This window comes from Sphaeramia orbicularis, chromosome 15 (genome assembly GCF_902148855.1).
Source record: "Sphaeramia orbicularis chromosome 15, fSphaOr1.1, whole genome shotgun sequence".
NCBI classification, from domain to species: Eukaryota; Metazoa; Chordata; class Actinopteri; order Kurtiformes; family Apogonidae; genus Sphaeramia; species Sphaeramia orbicularis.
The window spans coordinates 24,943,847-24,971,668 of NC_043971.1; the positions used below are offsets into that span (position 1 = coordinate 24,943,847).

At 39.7% G+C, this 27,822-nt stretch overlaps 1 protein-coding gene across 3 annotated transcripts; it reads right to left on the reverse strand.

The window, feature by feature from the left end:
* Positions 1 to 6: 6 nt before the first annotated feature.
* LOC115434220 (uncharacterized) lies at positions 7 to 27,822 on the reverse strand. 3 transcript variants are annotated; one of them, XM_030156037.1, is made up of 16 exons: positions 27,654 to 27,822; positions 10,922 to 10,972; positions 8,954 to 9,054; positions 8,561 to 8,690; positions 8,420 to 8,469; positions 7,411 to 7,516; positions 6,964 to 7,122; positions 6,744 to 6,861; positions 6,568 to 6,629; positions 6,223 to 6,348; positions 6,030 to 6,124; positions 5,781 to 5,936; positions 5,434 to 5,630; positions 4,812 to 4,941; positions 1,429 to 1,622; positions 7 to 737 (listed from the first exon to the last, which is right to left on the reverse strand). In XM_030156037.1, the coding sequence occupies exons 3-16, from the start codon at positions 8,975 to 8,977 to the stop codon at positions 494 to 496; spliced, it is 1,791 nt and encodes a 596-aa protein (XP_030011897.1). In that variant the 5' UTR covers positions 8,978 to 9,054; positions 10,922 to 10,972; positions 27,654 to 27,822; the 3' UTR covers positions 7 to 493. The 3 variants fall into 3 exon arrangements, with proteins under 3 accessions (XP_030011897.1, XP_030011895.1, XP_030011896.1); XM_030156035.1 differs by lacking the exon at positions 27,654 to 27,822 and adding an exon at positions 24,146 to 24,170; XM_030156036.1 differs by lacking the exon at positions 10,922 to 10,972 and having other exon boundaries at positions 27,654 to 27,821.

Consider the following 27,822-nt stretch of genomic DNA (forward strand, 5'->3'; position numbering starts at 1 on the left):
AATGGGGCATTTCCGGGCCCATGGGTTTATTCCTACAGCACTGTAGATTACATTACAACATACAAATGGGAGACATGACTCATTTTGAAGAACTTTGCTTTGAACATTGAACAAGTTTGTGATAGTGTCTAATCTACATAAAGAAAGCTTAAATACACAGTAAACAGGGCATGATTGTGTCATTTTCAGTCTGTAGGTTTTACTATGAAAAGTCTTCATTGGGTATATTGTTATAATTATCAAAACTGACAGTATGAAGCAACAGGTAGAATAAACAGGACTCAAGGAACTCACAATAACACATTTTGCCACGTAAAATTACAAACTATAGTTGTCTATGATATCTATGAACATTTTGGTGCTCAAATATGGAGATGAAAAAAATGACACGGCATATGGGTCACTCTACAGGTCAGCAGCAATTTATAAAATCAAAAGCACTTAGCACTACTTTCACACCACATCCTCTGTTTTTATCCGTTCCTCTCATTTTTCAGATGGCCATCACCTTCCGCCGAGGAGCGGTATCCATGGTGACCACATCCCTCTCAGAGCAGACTGTTTGCATGGGATCAGGGTTAACTGCCTGCTGCTGGAACAGGAGGGGTGGCTGGGAGGTGAGAGTGGGTGGGGGCTGACGGAGGACGACTATCTGAGCGCTGGGTCCCTGCAGGAGGAGATCAGTCAGCTCCTCTATTGTAGAGTTGACCACTGGTACGCCATTGACCTCCACCAGCCTGGAGATGAAAAACACAAACAAAAATATCCCATAACGTCAGAGAGTCTCATCATTATCCGATTGTTAGTTGTATTCTTAGACAAAGGAATTTCCCAAAGTTTTTTGGTAACAGTATGTACTGAACTTAAGGTTCACACCTGAGCAGCTAAATGGAAAATTCAGCCTCAAGTCCTCCAAAAGATCAAATATTTATCTGACAGTTTTCTCACTACAGATAATTGCAGGGACTTTGTAATGTTTATATAAGAAGAAACACCTATTAGGAAGAATTCACAAATCACAGAGCATGAAATATTAAAACTGTTAATTGTTACGCAGAGTCTACGCTCCGCTCACCAGTTTTATTTACAGCTTACCTTCTTGTATATCCACAGTCTTTGCCAGGACTGTCTTATGTCAACGTCTGTGTGTGTGCCAACAAGTCTCAAAAGTGTATCTACAGTAAGTATGTGCTTGTTAATGCAATAATTACTTAATTGTCTGAATTCTTTTGTCCACCTTTTCTCTTCTGCCAGTGTCGCATTACTGTGTTTTCATGTCTCGGGCCAGGGTTTCTATAGCAACCATGTGGTGATGACAGAAATGGGAGGGATGACTGATATACTGAAAACCACTCTCACTAACAAGTGGCCTCTTTGAACACCTGGATAAATTACTTAGATGGAAACCGTTGTAGTGTTTTATATTACCTGTCATCCACACAGAGGTGACAGTGGTCTGCCTGGACCACCACGAGGCCACTGCCTTCTCTGTAGTGACATGTAAAGCCATAGCAGCCCTCAGGCCCCTGGTTCTCCTGGACCACCAGCAGCATAGTGGGTGATTGTGGTGACACCAGCTGGCTCAGGCTGCTTATGGCTGAACCATTTTTTGTTTTTTTTTCCTGAATGAAGAAACACATATAAACAGAGAAACATACATATAAATATACACACATGCAAAAAGGAACAGAGACATATGCCTTCCTGAAAATGGTTTAGATGTTAAGGCATAGCTTATACATGGGAAAGCTGTATTTTAATGAGCTTAGTTTATGCTCATCCTTTAGTCTATAACAAGATCATGTTTGATTGCAACAGAGATCAAGGAATGTTTAAAGCTTTATGTGCCACTGATGCATTATTCTAATTTCATTGTCTTTTCCTTGAGACAAATATGTAACTGTTTCTGAAACTAGCACAGCCTTTTAAGTAGATGAAGGTTTTAGACTACGTGGAACCCCTTAAGTGATAAGGCTAAGGATGTATCATCACAAGGACACAACCAAGATATAATGATTAGCTTAGGAAGAATCACACCACAAGTAGCTTGCAGGGATCAGAAATAACTTGTGAGCCTAACCACTGAATTCCAGAGCTCCCTTATCCAGCCTCTTGGCATATCCCCCCCCCCCCCCCCCCCCCCCCCCCAGAATGCCGTGTGAATGCCTTGCAGCAGTAGATGCCGCCTTGCCAGGGTCAGAGGTCAAAGCTAAGGCCTCTCTGTCCTCAGACGAGTGGTCCAGACAGGATATAACCACGGAAACACAACTGAAGCCCTTTGAGACGCACAGTCTAATGTGCATCATTTTCCCTTTTAGTTTTGCCTAATGTTGGACACACGCCAAGAGCCCAAGGAATTTTCTCTTCATATTCTTCTTGTTTATCCACAAGATCTAATCAAATCCTAAACTACCTGGCCCAGACACAGAGCATTCCACGTATCTTAAAAAAAAAAAACAACAACCAATGGACACATATATTCAAGATTATAAAGGAGTCTCATTAGAGAACTGTCTACTGGGGAGAATTTAAGATTTAGGATGCTTTAGGAGGATCTAATGGCAGAAATGGAATATATTATTCATGATCATATTTTCATTGTAGTATAATTATACAAAATAATCATTCCGTTTTTATTACCTTACAATGAGTGTTTATATCTAGACTGAAGCCATGTTTATGCAGTAGCTTAGAAGTGACTTCGTCTTTCGTCTTTTTACGTTTTGTCGTTGGTGGTATCCAGTTTTAAAAGCATTACCCTCACCCGGTATGTTTGAGCATGGAGCATGATTAAGAACCACAAAACTAACAAGAAAAGCACTCAGAGAGTGCAGACCTCCGCTAAGATAGATCTGCCCCCCCCCATCACCACCAAAATTTAATCATTTCTTCCTTGTGCCAGTATCAACATTTCCTGAAAATTTCATGAAAATCCGCCCATAACTTTTTGAGTTATCTTGCTAACAAACAAACAAACAGGCAAACACGCACACACGCAAACACACAAAGCAAAGTGATCACAATACCTCCTGGCAGCGGTAAAAAGCCCACTAAGGACGAAATAAACACTGGCTCTAACAAGTTGTTTTTGGCTACTGACAAGGGTGTATTCACTTGGCTGCAGCTTGACCGATGTCACACACTGAACATTGTAACTGTAATTTGTTTAGTTACCTACCTACCTAATGTCATTTAATGGTCTACCTTTTATCTACCTTTGACATAGATGCTGTATTGTCTCCCTCACAGGATGCTACATCTGTAAAAAAAACTTCACACGCTGTGAGAAAAGACTTCCTGACAGGTTAGTCAACATAGATGCTAAATGGAAGGATTTTGTTTCATTTATAATGATGGGTATTAGTATAAAACTCACAGCAGTGATTGTGAATGTGGATGCCTTGGCTGCAGCTAAGATCTTTGACACAGTCTATCTTGGCAGTAGAAAACTCAGGATGGAGTAATGTAAGACAATCTCACTGCACTGATCTATAACAACTTGTGGCATGCCTGTTTCTAAATAAAAACTTGACCGTATGAGTATAGCTTTCCTAAAATCAAGAACTTGTCATGACAGAGAAGCGAAAGATTTTTCTCAAAACTTTAAGACCATGTGAGATTAGAAAGAGGGAAAACCTTAATTCTTCAAATTTCCCCTCTTTAATAGTCTGTCTGAAGCTTTTAAGTTGTCCAAGCTAAACTGCTTATTTAAAATCATTTCCGCCATTTGTTTCCCTTCCCTCCTCCTTACACACTCTCCCTCTGTTTCTCTTTCTCCTTCCCTGTCCACTGCATTATTGATGCTCTCCAGTTGCTATAGATCTTGGAGATTAGACTGCCGATGATGAAATATTTCCTTATTGTCTGCAATGCAAGGCAGCCTACAAGACCAAACACGGGGCGGTCTGCTCCTTATTAGAGCAGCGGCTCCATCAGTTCCCAGGCTGCTCCTCAGCTCTGACCTGTGTGTTAACTCTGATTAGGTCATATGATAAACATTAGCGCTGCTGCTTTTCCCACAAACTCAGCACCTAAAAAAGCGTGGCCCCGGGGCGGCAACGTGACACGGGGCACCTTTCAAAGCCAAAGCCGCGTGTGTCCTTTCATGGCACCTCGTTAGGGCTTCTCCAACGGGATAAAAGACCCACATTAAAAAAGAAGTGGGCTCCTCCGGGGATAGATGCAGATAGTTTTACACATGCTGGCCCATTTCTTCATTGGACTCTCGCAGTGGCTTTTGTCACACACATTCCACTGCTGGTATGGTCACAGGCTCTCGGGTGTCAGTGCTAAACTTCATTTTCTCAGAAAAAGTGCGTGTTCATCTAGAGGACTTCACTCAGCCTTTACCCACTCTCACTAACTGCACAGCTTAACGAAACAGAGTGGACTGAATAGAGCATTGTGCTGTCACTCAGGACGACAATGAAGAGAAGATCAAAGATGATGGACATAATAGTGTCAAGTCAGGAAGTCGTTAACAGCTTTCCTGGTGTGAAATACACAGTATATCTATTGTTGTTAACAAAAACTATATGAGCCCCATTGTCACTGTGCAAAAAAAACCAAATCTGACGACTGAAATAGTCGACGTTAGAGATACCTCTCTCATCAACATGTATTGTTTTGGTGTAAATCTAAGTTAGTTATCCAAGTTTAATTTTAGCAATCAAAACATTCTCCCACTCAGAAAGCACAACTGAGATAATACAACTTTCCCACACATTTGCATGACTCTGTTTCACACAGTGAAACTTCATCTTATTTTTGACTTTTTTTTGCAGCACTGCTTATAACAAATGAAATCATACCTTAATATAACTTTCCTCTAGAGCATTTTGGAGTTGAGCCAGCTGTCGGCTGAGATGTACCAGGGAAATTTCTTCTTTAAACACCTCGCAGTTCAGCTTAATTTTTTCCAAAAGACGAACCTCCAACTGTCTGGATGTCAAGATATTGGATAGATATACAATTTTAACAATGCATGACTTACATTGTTTGAAAAATACCAGACACTTTGCTACTTCGCTACAGTACAGGGGTTGAAATTGCAAGTCTCATCACATCTTTATCTAAGTATATGTACTTTTTTAAAGTCTAGCAGTGTGTCCTAGTGGGGATGCTACAGGTCTGCAGTTTAACCTACCTCTGTTTCTTTATATAAAATATGGTCAAATTTTAAGTAGTGAGCCAGACTCCGAATATTTGATTACTATTTGATTTACTGTAGTCACTGCCTACAAATATTCACCTTTTTTCTCCGTTTTTGGTTTTGAAGTTATGATATATATTTACAAAAGCTATATGGTTGATCAAACATTTCTAGCCTGTTAAAGACAAGGTGTTCATATTGCATCCATATGCATTTTAGCTCATCCACTTATCCTTTGTGTCACTGAAAATGAAAGAAAAGCTCAGAGACAGTTTACTTACTTCCTCTTGAAAGCAGCAGGATTGTTAATGTTGTCCCTGAGAGTCTGCAGACTCTGCTTCTTGTCATTCATTCGCCTTTCGACCATTTCCAGCCTCTGTTTCAGCGCGACAGATCCAAGTCTTTCTACATCCAGCTCTCCATTCATGTTCTTTAACTCAGAGCAGAATGCTACTAGGCCGTGGTGGAGCTCCTGTACCTAGGGTCAAGATTTTTCACACTTTCAGTTTTGATTATAATCACTACTAAGTGCAGAAATTCATCATGTTTTCCGTAGTCCTTTCAGGATTTTCAACAAGTGTCCAGGTGTTAAAAAAATGAATAGATGAAGCTAAACAGAGACACTGACCTGCAGAATGACATTTTGTAGTGAATCCACCTGTTGGTTTAGCTCCCTGATCCTCCCGTCTTTAGCTGGCTGATGTACCTGGACGTTTTTGTTGACATCATTATTATCATTCAAGCTGTTGACCGCTGCATTGTTTTGGGAGGCTGATGGTTTATCCTAAAAGTATAAACAATTATTTTAGTACTTAAGGACTGTGTGTGACATATAAACATCCATATAAATGCCAGTAAATGATGTTGAAATCTTTACCGTTTTACAAAAGTGCAGCTCCAGTTGCCTGTTATCTGATGAGGATGTCAGCAGACTCCCAATCTGCTGATCTAGTGAAAGCGCATCTGATGAATCTTGAAAGTGTAGCAAATATACAGTTAACATAATCTTTTTTTTTTTTTTTTTTTTTTTTTGTAAGAATAGAATTTTTGTTGCAGAATGTTTTGCAAACCTTCCTTGTCTTTCAGTGTAAACAGACTTGTATCCTCTGTCATCCCCAGCATCTTCATACATGAATCCATTATCTTTCCCACTGTGGTTTCCTTCGGGGTTCTTAGATGAACTATCCGCTGTGACGCTTCACCACAACATGACACAACAAGCAAAAGTATTGGCATGAATTATCTTTGCACATTTAGGTGTTTATTACTAAAAAGCTGACAGGTTTGAGGGAAGGTTTGACATAGAGCGCAAACCTCAGTTTTAATATAGCAATGCTCCAGGGCAGGGTTTTCTTACATCTTGTTCAGTACTATTCATGCATATATTTCCTTTTGCACAGCATCCAATGACTCACCATTAATTGTAATCTCTATGAGATGAGAATTCCTCTGTGCCATGGAGTTTTGGCTGTTGTTTCTATAAAAGGAAATGCCAAGAGATTAAAATGCAGCCTTTTTCTGAGTTTCTTAGCTGTTATTGCTTTGATTCATACTAATTCTTATGTGTTCAGTGCTTGATGTGACTTTGTACCTCAGCTTGAGAGAACGCTGATTCATGCTTAGGCAGCCCACATGAGGAGAGGACTTCGACTTGCTCATTGACAGTAATGTAGTTGTGAATGTCTCGACGTTATTAGGCCCTAAGGATTCTGTGGCGATAAGAAACATCAGTAAATGTAATTTTGTCATACTTTATCTATAAACTGTCAAGTTAGATGTTTGATGATCGTGTCATCATGATAAGAGTGTACCGAGCAGAGTGTCGAGTCTCTGGGTGATGGTGCTGGCAGGGTGCAGTTCATTATAGATGGCTGACAGTAGCTGCTCTCTATCTTCCAATGTGGTGATATGGAGCGTGTCCAGGGTGTTCACATCTACAGCAGCAATGTCCTCCCCACGGAGTTTTGCCTCTAAAGAAAAATATTACATCAAATTAAGTCTTAACAGCAAACCTTTCTGGAATTAGTATGTGAAGAGGTTACATGTATTTGAGTTCCAGCTCTAATGATACAAATTATATGTAAGAAACTAGTGTAGTTACAACAGAATTTAGAGCAATAAAGGTGTCAGGTTCCTGAACCTTATCTCCTCCCCTTAAGTTTTTATTTGATCTGTGGTAAAGATAAAACAATCTGTCACTGTCTGCATGTGTTATGCAGCCACAGGGCTGGGAGAGGAGGCAGAAGTATGTGTTTTACCTCTGATGAAAGGAAGACATTTCTGTAGCCCAATACTAGTGAACCACTGGCAGACTTCATCTATGTTCAGCTCCTTGAGAGATTTGGATATCTGTCCGTTTATGTTCTGTGGGGGAAAAAGGAAGATGTGTGGAAATATTTTAACATGAGCACGAAGCACATAGAGTGCACAGAAAAGCAGGACATGACACACAAACATGAAAGCAGATAGAAAATGATTCAGACTGTAAGACTGCAAAACAAACATGGTCAAACACCAGGACAGTTTGTCATTGTCTGTGTCAGTGTCAGGAATTTGATTGAATTTCATGTTTAAACATTTTACACCAAAAATGTGTCTGTTTAACCATAAATAAATGTTTAAAAAGGACAATAAAATGTTTACTCAGCTGGAAATCTAAACATAGATTTCTATGTAATTGTTGCCTTAGTCACAGATTGTCTGTTTATGTGTCTTCTGGGAAGAAATGCAGGGTTCCCTGCTTCCAGTATCAGATGAGTATGGGGTGATTAACTGAACAGAACTGAGGGGTTCACCTTGTCTCAGGAGTTTTGTTTTACTGCATAAGACTCCCAATTACAACACAATCAACCCAAAACTACCTAAATAATCCATAGTTTTAACCATTTTGTCTCATTTGCTGAACTGTTTGGGGCTCCAAAGTGAGGTGTGGTTGACTCATATGTAATTGCTGAGGTACCAGAGGAAAATAAAACAGCTGAAAATGTATGGGGATAATAAGTGCCGGACGTGAACAATTTGCTTTTAAAGAAGCTTTTTTCTTTTCGTTGTGTTTTGCAGCTGACACGAGGATTGCTAAGGATACGAGCAATCTTGCTTGGCAAATCCTGGACACAAAGACTAAAATCCTGAGACTATTTGCAGAGTCATTGCTTTGACAGATCAAGGGAGCTGGGAAATATAAACAGAGCGTATTCTGTAATTGCAGCAGCTCTGGGCTGTGTGCTGATGCCACCCTGAAGGCCCTGCTTTGATGGTTTACAGTACCTTCTCAGCGAAGTTTCCATTCTGATCCTTACTCTGAGGTATATATGATGCTGAATGAAAGGCATAAAGAAAAACAAAGTTGTGAGATGGTTTTTGAAGTGTGGATGTCCAAACTGTAAGGTTATGTTGAACCTGACTCACCAACGGTTTTACGTCGTTGTCGTGGTGACGCCTCCTCACCCCGGTGTTTGTCTGTGGTCTGGGTTAATGTGTGGAAGGTGGGGCTTCTGGTCAGTGTGTCCCCAAAACTGCAGGATCGAGTTATTGGTCTCTGTCATGTAATAATCAGATTATAGTCACCCTTTAACTCAAAATATATACCATGACATCAGTTTACATTCAGAAAGTACTTTTAACTATATGATTGCTGTCTAAATCAGATAAAGTACATTTCTTCCAGGAATGTGCAGTGATGTTCTGTTCATAACTTTACATACGTCAAAGACATGTGTGTCCTTTGTTTGCCAGGGATACAGTATTAGATATCATGAGAAAACCTTTAAGGAAAACGGGCTCATTGTATGGTCTTCCTACCCTTTGGTGAGTAACTGTGTCCATCGTGGTGATGTAAGGAAGTCTGCAAAAGTCAGCCTTCAGTATGTCAGAGCAGGTGACATCTATACTGCTCAGGTCATCTGCATGGAAATAGATATGGTACATTTGTAAATACATTACGATACATCCCTACTAAACCTGTGGTGGTTGAAAGAAATCCTGTTGTTTAATTGGATTAAGTTAAGATGTTCTGTTGTCATACATTTAGGCCTTCACTGCTTATTTGTCCCGAGGTCACCAAGTCTATTTGCAGTACATGAGCTGGTGCTGATACTGGACGCAGCTCGATGGGGTTGCTTAGCAACCTGTCAGACACACTATCGTCTGTCTGGATGATGACATACTTTTCAGACAACTGAAGTTCTTTCCCACAGAAAGCACATATTCGTACATTTTCCAAATGTCACTTGGTCAGCAAGCAGATATGTTTTTTTCCTGCTATCATAACAAGCAAGACAAATGAGGCTGAGAATATGGCATCCAATGAGTCCCAGCTTACTAGAGCAGTGCAGCACTGTGATGTGACTTTGACAGATGGTAGAATGTTTACACTTCTAACTTGTAACTTCTTTGACTTTTATACTTTCAGTGATTGAGGTGTCAAGGTTCTTTTACTGTTCAAAAAACAGTAGTCTTTTCAAAACAGTTTACCCAACAGAAAAATTCAGCCTAATTTAAACACATGTTTTTCATTTCAGGGGCCTGTTTATGAAAGACTGGTTTGACATGGATGGGAGTTAGATGGAGTCAGAATCAGATAAGACAGTGTAATTGGTTTATGTGTGTCAGCAGTGGAATCTTGTCTGGGTTCTGGAGAGACAGTGGAGTACAGGGAGGGGGCAGTGAGCTGGCACTCTCTCCATCACCTGGCTGGCCTGTGAGTCAATCTGCAGAGGATCATAATGTCTGAACTACAGCTAAACAAATTCTGCCCATGAAAAACACAGAAAGTGAGGAGCTTTGGCTGAACGTGAAGACATGTAGGAGGACTCTCCTCCAGCTGACCTCAGACATAACAGAGTGTCTTTGAAATCCTGAGAAAATCACTTCCAGTCTCGCTCTATGACTTCTTTTCACCATGCATGGGAGAAAGGGACACAAGATGGAGAACTGTCTGAGAATGCTAATGGAGGGTAGCAGTACACCCACCCTACCACAGCCATGTTCAGACTTCACAAAGCTGTGTCTTCCAGGAAAAGCCTAATCAAAACACAGAAGGACAGGCAATTTTGGGCAGGCTTAGTGACATAGCCCGATGTTGCCTTAAAGGGTGAAATCACAAGTAATGGAGAGATGGACATCATTCTCAGTCTGAGTTGGCTCAGTGAGAACAAGTCAAAGCATGAGTGAGCACTCACAGCCTTGACTGGTTTAGCATAGACAAACATTGCATCCAAGTGCACGCAGATTGAGAAACCCAGGTTTGTGTGCGTGACGAAGTTTGACAGCCACTCACAAACAGACAGACACACAGGATTACTGACAAAGTAAAGCTTTAGAGTCAAAACTTTTCAGCACATTTATGTAATGGATAGGCAAAAGTGATGCTTATCGTTTCCAGTATTATTGTCCTTCTCTGGTTTGAAAGACGAGTAAGCTCTTTGAGAGATGACTGAGGGAGGAGAGCATGCTGAGTCACAGGAACCCAAAACCTGGGAACCGCCTGCCCAGCCATGCACTGGGAATACACACACAAAGGCTAAAAAGGGAGTCCAACAAAGGGGAACTTCTGAAACTCCCAAAGGAGGCGTTCGAATACTGTAGCCATGTCACATAATGACTGCAATTTCATCTGAATGGGGAACTGAGATCAAAACGAAGAGGCAATACAGCTGGAGGAAGAAACCATCATCTATTGCCTTTAACCTCTCACCTAAAGTTAACTTACATGGAGACAAAAAGACAAACACTTGTAAAACTTATCACATTTACCACAGGAAAACTCACCTGAGTTGTGCTCAGTGAATGACAAAAGATTTATTCCAGTGTTGACGTGCCCTATGACAGAAGAGAACATTTTGACAGCAATCTTACATGAATTATGTGATCATATCCATTTAAAATTTATCTCTGCATGTTCAGTAAGGAGTCTTAAAAAATACTTTTTTGGTAAATATAATTTTTACTTGCCATAATTGGCAAAGCACAGATGTTCCGAATATGGTTCATTCATCATTCACTTAATTTTTTCTTTATGCCTATTATTTTGTTACTGTTGTAAAATATCTGCTTGTCTTTTATTCCATGGCAGGTTTAGCACAGTGTAGTGATTAACCTCATGAAATAGAAGAAAACACTGTCCACAGTCAAACAACTTAAAAATAGATTGATTATTTTAGTTGAATTTTGTTACCCAGCAGGTAAACCCAGGGTTTAATGAGAATTAAGAAAAATGTACTTCAGATACGACAGCCTGAAGATGATTTAGCCACTGCAGTCTGCTGATAGTTAGTTGTTAAACCACAAAACTGTCATTTACAATGTTTTGTTGTCATCAGTATGACATGATTCAGAGCTGATGGAAGACTCATTTGATGGGTGTATAGGTTTGTTGGATCCCATCTTTGTCCTGATCATGTCAATTTAGGCTTAACATTTTACTTCACTTCTGAACACAAAAGAAAACACAAACTACATGACTACGTTTATGCAGTCATGTAGTTCTTGCTAAAAGGAAAACAAGTTCTTTTTCCACATCAGAGTAATATTTTGAGTGTGAACAGAGATGTTATGACTCACTTTTCTGTGTGTATTCAGGGAGTGGAACCACTTGGTAGGCACTACGTAAGAACCTGGGCTTTGATTTCTCTTTCTCCTCCCTATTGCTGGCACAGCCTGTCTTTCTTCTCCAAATTGATCATTTATGCTTTCCTGGTGCTCAGCTGCACTGTCAGGTTCTGCTTTATCCTCAGTCACTGTAAATGCTCCTTTTGATTCCTTTGGTTCTAGTCTCTCTATCATCTCCTCAGAGTTCTCTTGGTCCTCAGCACCACAGCTCCCATCGCTGCCAGAAGTGTTTTCCACACTTTCCTCTGAATTAATTTCAAAGAACTGGTCATCATCAACAATATCAGAGGGAGTCGGTGGGATCAAATTAATGGCAGGGGGTGTCAGGAGTCTCCCAGAAACTGCCGTGCCATCAGTTCCACTCTCAAACAGCAGCAGGTCTTCTTCTTTTTCATCATCTGTTCCATTGGTATGAGTAATGGCCTGTTCCACCTGGAGCTGACCAGGGAGTGAAGACAGAGGCTTCAGTCGTTTCTTCTTTAAAACAGCACTTGAGCAGGCGGACACTGAACTGGCTGAACGAGCCATGCTGTTCCTCTGGGTCAGGGGTTCCTCCTCAAACATACTAAAGCTGGCGTTAACTATCCCCAGATCCTCCACTGTAATCTGGATAGCCTCCTGCTCACCTGATCCCTGCTGATCCAAGCATGGATACTGTGGACCCCCATTTATCTTCTCTTCTTTTTCCTGCAGTGGATTCTTCTCCTCGCCTTGCAAACATGAACAGCCAGAACAGTCTGAATGAAAGACACCGAGTTTTTTTCCTCCATGTGCGCCTGCGAGACCCCCAGATTTTCTGAGTCTGCCATTTGTACTTGCCATTGCACCGCTTTCCAACTAAATACTGCTTATATAGCTAAACAGACCATTCTTAACATCTGATAAATCACTGCATCTGCTGAGGAGATAAAAAACCTCAGAGATACAACAGTGTCCTGTGAGAGAAGGTTGTGCACATAATAAAGAACACTCAACATATGTTGCTTAGGAAAGCAGTGAAAAAATAGTCTAATCCATGCTCCCTGGGTCAGGTGAGCACTTGAAATGAAAGCTGGGTTCAATCAGTGGGCTTTGATATGTTAAGCAGCATCATTGTAGATACAGCTCTGTTTTCAAAGGGCTCTAATGTAACAGTGTTATGCTGCCAAAATGAAACCTTGGCACAAAATATACAAAATACAGATAAAAATGAATAGACTAAATGTAAGAATGAATAAAGTCATGCATTTGTAATATTATATGTGTGTGTACGTGTTGGGTGTGCACGTGTGTGTGCATGTGACAGGGTATGCTTTTATATGATTACAAGTCAGTGTTCAGTTTCTCTGTGGGTCATCTGTCGGGGACTTACAGCATGTTTGAAAACAGGTGAGAATATGGGCAGACGGATGCTTGGCTCATACAACCCCTATGGCATCAGATGACATTTCCTTCAATCCGCAGGCCCAGTCCTGTTCTCTGCTACATGATAAGTCCTCCAGCATCAGCTTAAAACCATTATGCCACACCACCCACATTGAAGGCTTTTCATACAAAAGATGATATCAGTGTTTTTTTCTCACGCCCATGAAGTGACAGTAAAGTGATGTGAATAATTATTGCTCACCAGTATCTACTTCTCACCTTGCAGCCTCTCTTTGGAGTAAAAGACAGCTGCTACTGTTTGTTTATTAAATTCTGTTGCTTAGTTACTTGTTACTCATTCTCTTCCATTCCAACATGTGAATTTCCTTATTGACAAATTGAGTCCCTCTGTTTACAGGCCAGTTTTTTAAAGTGTAATTTACCTCCCTATAGTGCATGAAATCCAGATTAACTTCTTGCACTGTTTAAATTAATATGCACATCATTCTACTGTTATAAAGTGAGTACTTTTCTATATTAGCCACATTCATATGGAAATGTGAGCCCTGTGTTTTACCACAAAGGTTGCCTTAATTGGGTATTTAACAACATTGACCATTTTTCCCAAATAAAAGCTAACCTCAGACTCAGTAAATATTCTCAAATTAGGCTAAACAATCTGTGGCGTGCAGTGGTATACTGGCAGCAGATATAAAATGCAACTTACATCAGATATATATGTGTAAGTAATTAGACTTTTTAGATATCCTGAGCCTTTTTAGGTTCACAAGGGAATCTGGTAAAACAATAAAGCACAAGTGGGAGGCCAGCTGACTATTTACAGGCTCACTGCAAGATTGGAGACTGTTTGCAGCAGAGGAAGAAAACTGCAGCTATGACTGTCACTCAGGGATTCACATGGCAGTTTTCTTTGTGACAGGAGGAGATATGTGGTTTTCACATCCATCACATAGGTTTAGAATTAGTGGTAGATAAGAAACAGTTTGTTTAGGTTAGATTATGATATGATTAAAAGGCATAGAAGGACACTGAGTGTAGTACAATGGTGAGGTTAAAAAAAAAAAAAAGTACCTGAAAGATAAGAAAGCTGCCCTCCTGTAAAAAACAGCTGCAACCCCATTTCAGGAATTAGGCATCAAGAGGAAAAAATATAATGTATGTAAATGTTAGGTGAGAGCATTCTTTTATCATCATGCTATGCTGAGAACATGTGTGCATTGTTAAAATACTGCACAGTACATGGGGGTGTTTGAATGTAGGGGGTCATAATCCGGTCTATACTGGGTGCTCAACAAAGGAGGGCAGTAGAGAGCAGATGCACAACACTGACAGGACATAAAACAGAACCCCACCACTTCTTTGAACAACCTCCTCTGGTATTCACAAGTCTGGAGAAAGTTAAACCACACAAGTGCTTTTCATTCGCAGTGTAGTGAGGAAGGCTTTTATGATATCTTGATCTGGTATTGCAAGAATATCAGGTTTTGTCATAATCCCTTTACATGTTGTTTGAATATACATAAGCGGTAGGGGAACGAAAAGATATATGTAGGATTAATGTTCCATAAGGGTTATGTTTGAAATTAGCTGAAAATCTGCACCATACTGGCAGAGTTCTGAAAAATGGGTTCCTTATGATAAATGTTACAAGGACAGTGGTAAGCGACAGAGCAGACAAAGATGAATCTTTCACAGCTGCCATAGCCAGGGGCCATTTCTGGGAGAGATGAGTGAGAGAGACATGGAAACCCATTCCTCTGCAGCCTCTGAGTGACGATATAAATTTGGAACTTGTCTAATTATTTGTCTTGAACTTAGCTTCTTGAATTTGTTTGACTTTCTTCATGCATTTAAGAAGTGCATCACTGGTCTTCACTGCATTTTCTGAGTTAGGCTACATGTCCAGACATAGACCTGAGAGAGTCTGGGCATGCTCTGTGTATATTTTTACTGGTCCAATAAGTAGAGAGTGGTAGATTTTGGACAGCCCACACATGGCCATGCAGTCAACATTAAAACCAGCCCTCCACTCAGGGAGAGCCCTCACCTCATGCTCTGTTACAGCGCCGCAAAACATGTTGAACATTTCCTTTGACAGTCATGTCTCTATAGCCATTGACACAGGACCCACAATTTCCTTTGTATAGCCAGTGGAGGGTTCTGTGGTGAAGGGGAACACCAAGGTAGGCAGTGATAGAAGATGACTAAGTACATAATTCACATATTTATCAACTAAAGAGCAATCTTAAGGTGCTCTGCTACTTATAGTGTGCTTATAGTCTACTTTGTGCAGCTTTATACTTTTAATCCATTTTATTTTAAAGGGATGTACTTCCTCCACTACACATATTTGTCATTTAGGAGGGGGGTTTTACACAATCAGTAATACAACAAGATTTAATAGCACAATATTGATGGTTTGCAAGGATTATGGCTTTGACATGTAGGTGGGTTCACATTTCAGATGTCCGTGAGTGGTTTAGTAAGAATAGCTCCACCAAAAAGCAGTTAAAGCAATAATCCAATCTTTCACCAAAAATTCCAAAACTTAAACAGATTAGTGTATTAGAACTTTCTGATCTGATGAGCACTCAGTTTTATCTTGTTTCGTCTGTTTAAAATTGAGTTCCACCTCCAGCAGCTACAACAGTACCATGATAATCCTATCCTACATATATAATCAGTCAGTATTCACACATGTGCTTTTACGTAAATGCTTTATCTACATCGTAATGTTAATACTTAAATGCTTTCATTTTGGTAGGGTGTTTTTACAGAACTTGTGCTCGTAATGATGGCTTTTTACATTGCTATATCACTACTCGTCCACAAGTAGAGAATCTGAGTACTTCTTCCTCCACTGACAGGCAAATGCACTCAAAAAAAGCAGAAAATAAAGGACTTCTCTCTGCCTCAACCAGCCTTTAATTGCATTTACTAAACACGACAGCAGCATGAGTCACTTTTCAGAGGCAAGGAATGTCACCTCTTCCTGTGAGACCAGGAGGAACGGAGAGTCATTACTTGAGTAACATCCACAAACTCTTTATATTTTCAAGGATGTTGAGCAACCGGATGAGGAAAAAAAAAACCCTGGTGTCTAAGTGAGGGAGAGTTAAAAAAAAAAAAAAAAAAAAAGCGTATTTAACTAAGGATGTTGAATTTCTCATTCAACAGATAAATCAACTCATCACGATTTAAGCCTTTTCACCACGTAAACAGATGCATCCATATTGCTTACACAGATCTTCCTGTTTGTGCTCACTGCCACCAGAGCTCTTGGAAGTCGGACCAAGTGTGCCAAATATTTGCAGTTTCCCTTGTGGCTGATACCTAATAGCATGAGAAAAGGAGTTTGATGGGGGGGGAGGCGAGGGCAGTGACCTTGAGAACTTCTGGGCTGAACTTTCCCCTTCACCCCCTCCAGCCCGCCAGTCCTGCGCTCCCTAATCAATTACTGTTGGCAGTCAGGAGACCACCAATGATTAGCAGCAGTGAGGCAGACGTAGTTATGGGGGATGGAGTGTGGGATGTGGGAGTGGATGCATGGGAGAAAGGAGAGGAAAGAGGTCTTAGAAACGGCTTTGATCAAAACGCTGCTTCAGGAAAAGCAGAAGGCATCAGGACCCCCCCACCCCCCCTCCGGCTCAAATGACCCCTGAACAGTTTTATTTATGTAGGAAAATGAAAGACGGCATCCTTTTGTATTTTGTCGTGCTAGTTGTCACACGTGAGTGGACAGCTGTAGATTCCGAATATTGTTTGTGCTTGTACATGCACAGTAGAAATCAGCCGAGACCGAAGGGCTCAAAGACATCAACACAGAATCACCACACATAAACACAAACCTTTTTGTTGTTCAGGTCTTTGAAGCAGGAGGGAAATCATTTACAGGGTATTTTTTTATGAGAATCTGTGCTGTTCCCACGCCCAGTGTGGCAAGAAAGCTCAACAAAATCATTTGTCTTGGATTGGCTGATTGGCTTTCTGGAATCTGAGTTTGTCTTTGACAGTGATGGAAGTTTAATCTGAGGAGAACCATGCCACCCACTGCACCCACCCACATCTGCTTTTCTCAGACTTTTATTCTTTTTTTCTCTCATTTTCACTTGAATTCTTCCATCTTCCTCTTTTAGGTTTATAGGTTTATCTTTTTTATAGACTGAGAGTGATGCGGACTGAGAAAAGAGGCTCACATCGCTGCAGATGTCAGAAATGTTTGTGTCATTAATTCTCCCTTCTTATTTTATGGTCGGACTTCAAGACAGCTAGAGTCAGTTTATGTGAGAGAGATATACACAAAAAGAAAGATTAAATAAAGAAACATAAAAGGAGAAGAAGGGATTAAAGACAGGAGATATGAGCCAGAGCAGCAATGCTACAACAGCTCTGACTCTATATAACACAGCAGACTGCAGTGTGCACAGAAAAACCTGCTTTACAAGATGTGGCTTCCTCCGGGGCTCTCCATGGCCAGCCTTTTCACCAGCTCTCCCTTCACACAATTAATGGCATTATGAGCACCACTGGAAAGCTTCAGCTAAACAGTTTTGTCTGCAACTTTCCCATGGGAACGCCATTTTGTGTAGATGCCAAGTACTCTGAAGTGATACAGTTATCTCTTTTCAAATGATGTCCTTTGGGAGATATGCTCAGATAGCTTTGAGGAAATAAAATACAATTAAATTAGGTTTTATCTCTCATTTTAAAGCCAACAGTGATTATCCTGATACTTCACTAAACAATGCTGGTTGGACTGTGACTCGAGCAGTTTTGGAATTTAGTCCATGGTATTGTTTGCTGTGCCTGGTTTATCTTTGTCATGAGATGTTTTTCATGGCCAGACAAGTATGGTCACTGTGATGTCCACAGCCAGAGCATCTGAGCCTCATCAGGCAGGCATTTCAAAGCTGCTGTCATGGGTATTTAGAAAGGGGCAGACCAAGGACAAAGGCATACTATTGGCAACTTGTCTATTTTGTAGCCCCTTTGAGGTTTCCTAACAATGCCTGTGCCCTCATAGAAATCACTGCAAATTAATTTTAACACTCAGTGAAAAGACAGATTAGTGCCGAGAGGATGGCACAAAGGGTGTTAAATATGGCGAGCAGCATGCTGGACCACAGGCCTGGCCTTGGACACATTACCCGCAGCTGCCAACACTGACCTATTTTCACCAAACCAGCTTAAAGATTTTTAGCATCGTCTATTGTGCAAAGCACACCACTGAAGACTTATCTGCATGACCCCCTTTGGGCACAGTGCCCTTTGATGGCTCGCAGAAAGGCAGTGATGGGGCTTTAATTAAGTGTGGCAGGTGATTAGTTGGTCCTTATTGATCCTGAGGGCCAGGGACAGACGTTAGAAGAGACAAATGGGGGAAATAACTCTACAAAGAACACAAACGAGGACCTGAACTATTGTGGTGGAGACCTAAGCAACAGGCAACACCCTCACTCTTAAAACAAGAGAGTAAAGTGATTTCAGATTCAATTATCTTCCTTTCAAGAGGAAAAAGTGAGCAGATGGCAACAATAGTCACAGGCCTCACCATGATCAGCATGGACGTCTTTTCTTTGGGACAAATTTACTGTGGTCTGATGTAGTTTTCATTGAAGTGTTAGTATTTGGAGGGGGGTTTACCAGGTCAGTGGTATAGACATGATAAAGACAACATCAGAACAGACTTAAAGAGTCCTGAGAACAAATGCCATTGTTTTAAAACAGCTTTACCCAAATTTAAATTCTATCATTAAACTTCAAAGACCTAAAAAGGCACCAGTGACAGTCTTAGAGCTACTGATCTAAAATGTTTAATAACTGTTGATCCACTAGATCAACTGCAATACATATAAATAATTAAGGAAAAATGAAGTTTCTTAGCTTTTCATGGTCATCAGATACAACTCATTTGGACGTTCGGAGGCTCTGTAGTGAACATGGAAACACCATCATCTTTTGAAATATTGATTCACCAGTAAAGTTTGACAAATGACAGTGGATGTAGACACTTGTTTTTGTGTTCAGGTTATGATATATTTTGCTGAAAAAGTCTCTGTTTCGTCAATTTTTTCAGTTTTCATCGAATATCCTTTGAATTTACTCTGAGCTTTAATGAACATTATATGTGATCGCTAAAATAAATATAAGAAAATACCTACTATTATCTGATAAATAGGACGAAGGGTCCTGCAGTCCAATGGCATATTTAAAGACATTAATTGACATTCATTTGACCTTTCAAGGTCACTCAAGGTCAAAGGTTATGGAACCAAATGAAAGCCCATATGTTACTTTCTATCTGTTGCCAATAGTAATTATATCAATATCTTCAACTGTTAATTTATAGCTCTTTGAAATTGTTCTCATTAGGGGATTTTAAAAAAATTTAAAAATTAATTAAAGAAATGTAAAAATCAATGTTTCTCAAGTCTTTGAACAAACTTAGTAGACCTTGCCCCAAATAACCTCTGCTATGAATTTCAGTTGATTCTGGCTGGGGAAGACATTTCTACAAATGTGGACATAAATGACCTTGGGTTTGATGTTTCAAGGTCACTCAAGGTCAGAGGTCATGGCACCAAATGAAAGCCCATATGTGACTATCTATTTATATTTCCAAATTCTTTGAACAAACTTGGTAGACCTTACCCCAAAGATGTTCCTTAACAAATATCAAGTCATTCTGACTGTCAGTTTTGAAGAGGATTCTTGAAAAATTGTTTAGCAATGGACGATGGACGGACGACGGACGGACAATGGACGACAACTGATATCAATAGTCCATCAGGCCTTTCGGGCCATTGGACTAAAAATGCAAATACAGATGATGACATTATAATAAATGGTGATAAAGCCTGTAGGAAAGGTTAAATAAAGAGAAAAAATTATTTGAAAGTAGCTACAAAAACAGTTTTAGGTCTTTAAGGGTTAAGTAAATACTTAGGTAAAATTTCAAGTAAAGTAAACACAGATTAGCAAGTTAAAAGTAACAGGGATTTGTGATTTTTTATTTTGCATTGGTCCATGAGATCACTAATTGGTTTAAAATTCTGTTATTACTACCGTTCATGGGAGAAATTTATGAACACAGAGACTATTGACTGAGGCAAGTCTGAATTTGTCTGCTGGCTGCCACTGTGGGAACTGAGTGAGAATCATATTTGATTCACGACCAAGTTTTTTAACACAAAAAAATTACCTCCATTTAAGGGTACATAAATCTGATTTTTGGAAGAGCAGTGACCCTTTAGAGGGAGCAGGGGCTAAACTTCTAATTAGATTCATGCCATGGGTGATTGAGAAGGGAATGTGTTTACACTTTGAAAACAGCCATGGATAAAACAAATAGGACCTGGGAGAAATCCTAGAACTGTTTAATGACTAAGAAGTAAAACAAAAAAAGAATTTAGACAAGACAAGTCACTGAAAGACCTGAAGAACAGCCGCAGTGCTTTATGAATACACTGTTTATCACTACAGTATCTTTAGAGCTGTCATTTCAATGGGTCCAAAACTTTAAGTAAACTGTGGCTGAAGTATAAACAGTGCCGTCATTGAATAATCTTAAATTTTAGGTTTGTTGTGGATTATAAGTAAGTAAACAAAACATCCATAAACCCTGTAGATGTATTTGTACGTATAAAAGATGTGTGTGTGTGTGTGTGTGTGTGTGTGTGTGTATGTGTGTGTGTGTGTGTGTGTGCGCCTCTGTATTTGTGAATTTACATGCCCATGTGTATCTACAGTGAAGTGTTGGCCAACATTTCTCTCCTTCTGTTTTGATCATATGTATGACAAATCAGACCAGATCTAAAAATATGTTAACCTTGGAAGATAGTTCCTCTTGTTTATCCACTTCACTGTACCTGTGTGATTAGTTGTTGCAGATTGACTGTGTTTTTACTAAGATATGGACAAATGCTAGCTAAATATGTTATGTGTTTGATGCTATATGATGTGCTATTGTGCATTTTCTCTATCTGGCTTAAAGGTTCTGTAAGATTTGTGTGTGCTTATGTGAAGTTTGGCTGCAGCAGAAGAAGAGTGAAGAGAAACATTGAAGAATCTGAGAGTGAGTGTAAATTTTTGTGGAAAATACATAGACTGTATAAGAAGTGGATATAGTCATATTAGCTTTTTGGAGCCAGAAGTGACAAAAGGGAGGATCTGCAGGAGGGATAGGTATAATGGATAAAACAATACTTAATGCAAACTTATTCACAGATTAAAACAGTAAATATCCATGACATCATTGGTATCTGTTGCACACATCTGTCAATTAAAACCTGACATGGAAGACATTAAAGCTTCATACTAGCCATAAAATACTGTACAATATAGGATTAACACAGCATATGTAGCCTCTTAAACCTGTTAAGCCCTGAGCCATTTGTTTCTCACCGGAATCATCTCAATATAACACAAAACAATGGATTAACTCAGACAAAAGTCATCGTCATCATCACTTCATAATGTGACCTTTATTTTTTCACCTCTTGGACATATTCACTGAGTTCTAGCGTTAGAGAAATAATACTTGTACTGTTGCAGTGTTTCTGCTGGTAAGGTTTTGCCGTGGTGCACGGCTGGAGCAAAATCCTTGCTGCCCCACCATCCATTCGATACAAAAAATCATCAGTCGCATTAGACTTATTGTACATATGTATAATGTATAATAGGCCTATTACTATTTTCAGTAAGAGGCCACGCACACTCTGTGCCGCTGTACAATTTTTACCCCTGTATTTTTTTACCACCTAAGAATAATATGCATGCTCCAAACCGTCAGGCATGCACAACCGCATTCTTCTCAATGTAAACATCTGGTAGTGAAACTCATCGTACTGAATTTATCCAGTTTATTTATCATTTACTACAAACTAAATTTCACTTTATTTGAATATTCAAAACTACACAGTTAATGGGAGTAAAAATAATATGCGTGTAAAACAAGCATGCTGCGTGCTGTACTAAATTTACCCACATAGTGTGCATGTGCAGAAACATTGGAAGTACAAAAATAATATGGGGGTAAAAAATGTATGTGACACAGAGTAGGCCTACTTATTGAATTAACAGGACAGATGGAAATGGGCTTAATATTATTAATGGAGGAATAATTTCAAACAGGTCGACCAGAACACTTATTAGACATTTCAGATAAAACAAACAAGACCAAAATGACCAAAATTCTGACTTAATATTTTAAGGAAAAGTTCAATAATCTTTAATGTTATGTCAATATGTATTCTAATTGGAATGCTTATAACATGATTGTGTGCTGTTGAGAGGAATCAGTTTTCTTTTAAAATTCACATACTTTATAAAATATTTTAAAAATGTGTAAACTGTAAAATTCAAGACTTTAAGAAAAGACTAAACAAGGCTGATGCTGTCTAACAGGTCATTCATTGTCATGAAAAGCATAAACATCAGTGTTTACATCATTGTGGGGATATTTCATAGACTTGCATATATTTCCTGAACACTAATCTAACAGTTTTGGTCTGTACGAAGTCGTTGAACTCTATCCTATGAATGAGCTCACACCCTTCAAAAGCAAAGTATCAAGTAATCAGTACCGACGATGACTTTGATAAAAGCTTAACAACATTGTTTATCAAATGTATAATATATTTAATCAACCATCAATACTTCATTTCGAACCAAACATTTGAGCAAACAAGCAGTGACTGATTTCACAGAATGAACTACTGACACTAAACTGACCCTTAAAGCAGCACAATAGTGCCTCCTTTCCCTGGCTGTTGCATTGATTGAATCTTCATACAGTTGTAAGAATTATCCTTACAGTCCACACCCAATGTCCAATCACCTTTTGACCTCCAGTAATAGTCTATAACTAGATTTTAATGTCTTTTAATGAGCGAGCATTAATCACCCTTACTAGTGATCATTGTGGGTATTTACATGGGCTGTAAACAATGAGTTGACCATTGAGTCACTTTCTCTAAACATGGTGTAACCCTTTAAATCATACTGCAGACCTTAAACTCTGTCATGCGATAAACCTGTGTGAGTGAGTTTAGGCCTGTGCTGTGGGGTGTGAGAGGGGAGTATTTGTGTTCTTTTCCTCCTGTGTTGGCTGTCCTCTCAGGAGGCCATTAATGCCGAATGTCTCGTCATTGCTCAACAGCAGTAGGCTGTTTTAGTACTCAGGTTGCTGAAGGTTGCTCCCTCACCTTGACCCCTCTGAAACAGGAGAGCTGGAATACTGTCTTCCCCCATTTCTTCAAATAGCAACATCGGGGTTTCTTTCTCTCTTTTTTCTCTTTTTTTTTTTTTTTTTTTTTTTTTTTTTTTTACAATGGTGCACTGAGTTCATAGCAACTGCAATATGATTATCTCTAATCTACTTACAGAATATTATTGTGGTCTTACAATGAAAATATCCGTGTCTGAATATATCATCTAGAGTGCAGACAGGACCACTAGTTCACACTTCTTCACATTCTACAACACTGTGAAACCACAAACAAACTATTTATTTTCCCTGTTTTTTTGGTCAATTTGTGCCAGTGGTTAGTTTAATTGACTGTTCAAATGACAAATGTTGCTCTGAGCTATCCAGGAGCTCTTCAGTGTTAAAGATAATGAAAAAAAAGACATCTTTTATGGGTCTACTTAAAATTTTAAGGGGTTCTTCATTGGCCTATGCCCTACCCTTCCACCAGATTTCATGAAAATCTGGCCAGTACTTGTTTTAATAATAGTACAGTGTTCAGCATCTTTCTGTCTGACAGTCATACAGAAAGACTAATGATAATAATGTAACTACTAACTTTACACCTGTTTCTTGAACTCCCATATACTATTTAATGTATTATTGAGAATATCTATATTACAAATATATGTTCACGTTAAGGTATTGTGTACATTGTGTTATAAACAGCAAGACGATGTGCACAGGCTGTAGAGAACTGCTGGTATCAGCACTGTGAACCAGGGTGTTGACAGTTCCCTAAAGCGATATCTGTTTAATCACAGCAAACTAACCTTGATACATGCTCAGCAAATAACAGCCTGTTCCCGCTCCAGCACAGCCTGCTCTGAGACCATAGCTCAGGCAAAGGGTCTGTTTGGGGGTTAACTGAAGGGAACAGGTCCATATTGTCAGTTTAATTTGGACTCATACTCTTTCACAAAACCACGTCCCCGCCAGCCCCCTCACCCCATCCTGGGCCTGGGTGGAATGCAGGGGAATCTGATGGCAGACAGGAAGTCCTTATTGTACTGGTGTAGAGATCCCGGAGCCAGACAGCATACGAGAACGATGTCATCCCTGGCCGGGCCAGGCATATCTTTGTGCTTGCTCACCGCGTAACAAAGACGTAAATAAACACTGTTACCCCCACCGGTCTTCAACTGTCATTTCAATTAGGCAGAGTTGTGATCGAAAGCCATGGCCTGTGTTTTTCCCAGCCATGCTGTTACCTCTGACCCCTGCGGCTCGTGCCTGAGGTGATTTTCTTTATTAGTCCATGGGGTCAGTATTTAGCCCCATAGCCATCAGTAGCTGGCTTAAATCTGCAGAGTCAACACTCTGCCTTCCTGGCTGTTAGCTGCATTAGCACACTGAAGCCCCACAGCCCTTCCACTCCCACTCCCCAAACATCCTCCCTAAGGCCAGATAACATCTCTGTCCCGTCCATTCATGAGCCGGCCCAAAGCCTGTTCTCTGAAGTTGGGCTGCTACACATGTTGATGTAGACAAGCTTTCTAGGAAGTACTTTCAATTTTAACATGACACTCAACCGAAGTTTCACCTAAAATTGTAAAGTATCAAGAATAAGAAACCTTTTAAAAAGTGTTGATGAAGTTGTGGTTTAAACAGACCCATTTGTGATGATTTATTACCTGGAATTGTTTTTAGACATCTAATTACAGACTGAGGAAAAAAAGTAATCAGTAATATAGGGGCCAACAATTGCCTTGAGGCTCTAATCTATCTCATGGTCTGTGTTTAAATAAATATTAGTAGGTCCTTTGACACAAGCCATATAATATCAGAAGTCTTGACTTCTAAACCTTAACTTACAGCCAGAACTGAAGTGAACAAGTACAGAGCTGTGACCAAATGATACATTTTCCAGGAAGCCAAGCCTTTGGAATTGAAACAGTAAATGTTTTGTTACTGACAATAAATCATGACATTGTTTAATTAGCACAGTCAAATTCTCATTCATTGTGGTGTGCCTCTGAGATGTTTCCCTCGTTGGTTTCTACTTGCATATTTCTCAAGTGATCCCACCCATCAATTTTGCCACTGAGCGAGATAGAGGCAAATGGTAATTACTCAGGAGGGAAATCTGTGAGGAATAAAATGGGCCATTGTGATAATCCTCTAAAAAGGATTTATAATCCCTATCTGATAAAGAAACAGGCATTTGCTTATCTGGCTTCTTTTTCTTATTGACTTTTTTTATTATCTTTTACAAGACGATGTATAAAATTACAACTTCAATTGCAGATAAAAAACAAAAGAGTTCAGAATCAGCTCAGAGACAGCCAATTTCAACAACAATGACCAAATGCAGTTTCTTTCTCTCTCATTTAACCATGAGCCTCAACTGAAATTAATCTCACAAGCCATCTTAGCTATACACAACCCTGTCAACCTGAGTAATACGATGCCTTGTTGGTGGTGGTCTCTAAAGACCAGCAGGGACAATGGATCAAATGCAAACCAAAATGCTTTGAACTATTGTTGTTACTCTCTTTCCCTCTATTGCTCATGCCCACCATGACCCCTCAACTCCTCCTTTTCTCCTGATATCAGGCCTACAGATCCTATTCTACAGAGTGAAAGTACCTTATTCTAGACAAGGAGAAAATTTCTGATTTGCCTATCTAATCTACCTGTGACCCAGATAACGGTCTGTACTCGGTGAATGCATGTAGATTTAATAGGCTTCATGCTAACTCACTCTAGTGTTTTTAATCTGATACAACCCTGTGTGGAATTTCCCCTCATCAGACTGCAGAGTCATAAAACAAATGCCATTTGCAAACTGTGATAGGGTAGGTAGATCCAATTCACTTCAGAGGAAAAAACAGGATGTGATAATAACAGGTAATATGATACAGGATTAAATGTAATCCAAATGATTATAATTTACAATGTCAGCAAAATCCTAAAACATCTTTACCTTCATGCCTTTTGTAGTTCAGTTGTCTTTTCTACTCCTCTTTGCTTACCCATTAAATGTGAGCCATGAAACATGAGACAATTGGTCATCCACAGACCTCAAAGATACAAGTATCCTCAGGAGAAAAATTTTGCAAAAATGATTGCAATATTTAACAATAACAGCCACATAACTGCATGGTCCAAAAAATAATCCTTTTTTCAGAAGCAAGCTTTGCAGTGACAACTGTCAAAAGCAAAGGCAACTTGGGAAAATGGAAGCTTATTTGTGCGTGGATGTTGTGAAGCTATGCCAGCTTTCATGAATAACACAATAAAACAGTCAGCTCTACAGAAATCTTTCAAGTTTCCAAATGTTTGAGAAATGGGACTTTCTTTTGCAAGAGGAATCCTAAGGAATCTGATCCTTGGATATCAATCTCTGTCTGCATGATAAAGACACTGATGACAGAGTAGTTGATCACTGGCCCAGGGTGGGGTCCATGCATATTTGTCTGCAGTTCTACAGTAAATGCTGCTGTCTCCACCCAAACTCAACCACTCCACAGACTTGTCTCTCTTCCCAAGCTGTCTGCAGTCATCTAGTCTAACATATTGTACACACTGCATTTACCTTCATTCCATCTAGCATTTCCACAAGACAGGACCACGAGGAGCCTTGGCTAATGAGAAAACAACATGTATGTAATCAGCTAGAGAGAACAGGGGGAAATTCTGCAAACCTCAGTAAAGCTATCGCTGGCTGAGGCTGCTTATGATACAGGATTGTCAGTTGCTGCCAGCTGGCACAGACTCCCCTGGCAAAACTATGGCTGGTCGTTAATGGATCATAAAGGTTTGCTGGGAGTTGCTTCACAGCTCGAGTTGATTTAGCTATGTAACACAAACCCATTAATGCAGCGTTTCTGTGTAAGCAAGCATGGCATTCAGACTCTATGCACCATGCAGACTCCATGCAGCAGAACACAGACTTATAGCTCTCGTAAATCATCAGGTCTGGGCAACGCGTACAAAAAGGCAGTTATATGTTTCATCAGAAGAAATGATACAGCTTATCACATAATAACTGTAAAATTACTGGCATGCTCAAGGCAATTATTATCAAATGCTTCATGTTAAAGCATTGGAGCAATTTCCTAACCATTCTGTCCACAAAGGCGATCCATTAAATGCTAAATTATGCCAGTGTTTGTTACTTATTACAAATGGAAGTGCAGTGCCTCCATCCGTCTTTAAAAACTGGCTGCATTTTATTTTAACAGCACTCTACACATATTTAAAAACAATTCTGAATCTCAAGGCTGAATTATAGAATGCATGGATCATAAAAATAAGAGAATGAAGGTTTATTCTCACCTTAATATTCAAAGGCACTTCTTTGAGCATCAGGACATCATTATTCCAGGAGAGTACAGTTTGAACTGAAGACATTTATGGATCCTCTGTTTCTCTGTCTGAAGATAAGTGACACACTGTAGATAGTGCATTGGCATGTGGACAAGCCTGGCGGGCTGACAGAAAGGGA

Coding starts and splice junctions, on each gene's coding strand:
- LOC115434220 (XM_030156035.1), bottom strand. Junction 5,631..5,780: donor TACAAAATGTCATTCTGCAG/GTCAGTGTCTCT, acceptor TCTTGACCCTAG/GTACAGGAGCTCCACCACGG. Junction 738..1,428: donor CACCTCTGTGTGGATGACAG/GTAATATAAAAC, acceptor TTTCATCTCCAG/GCTGGTGGAGGTCAATGGCG.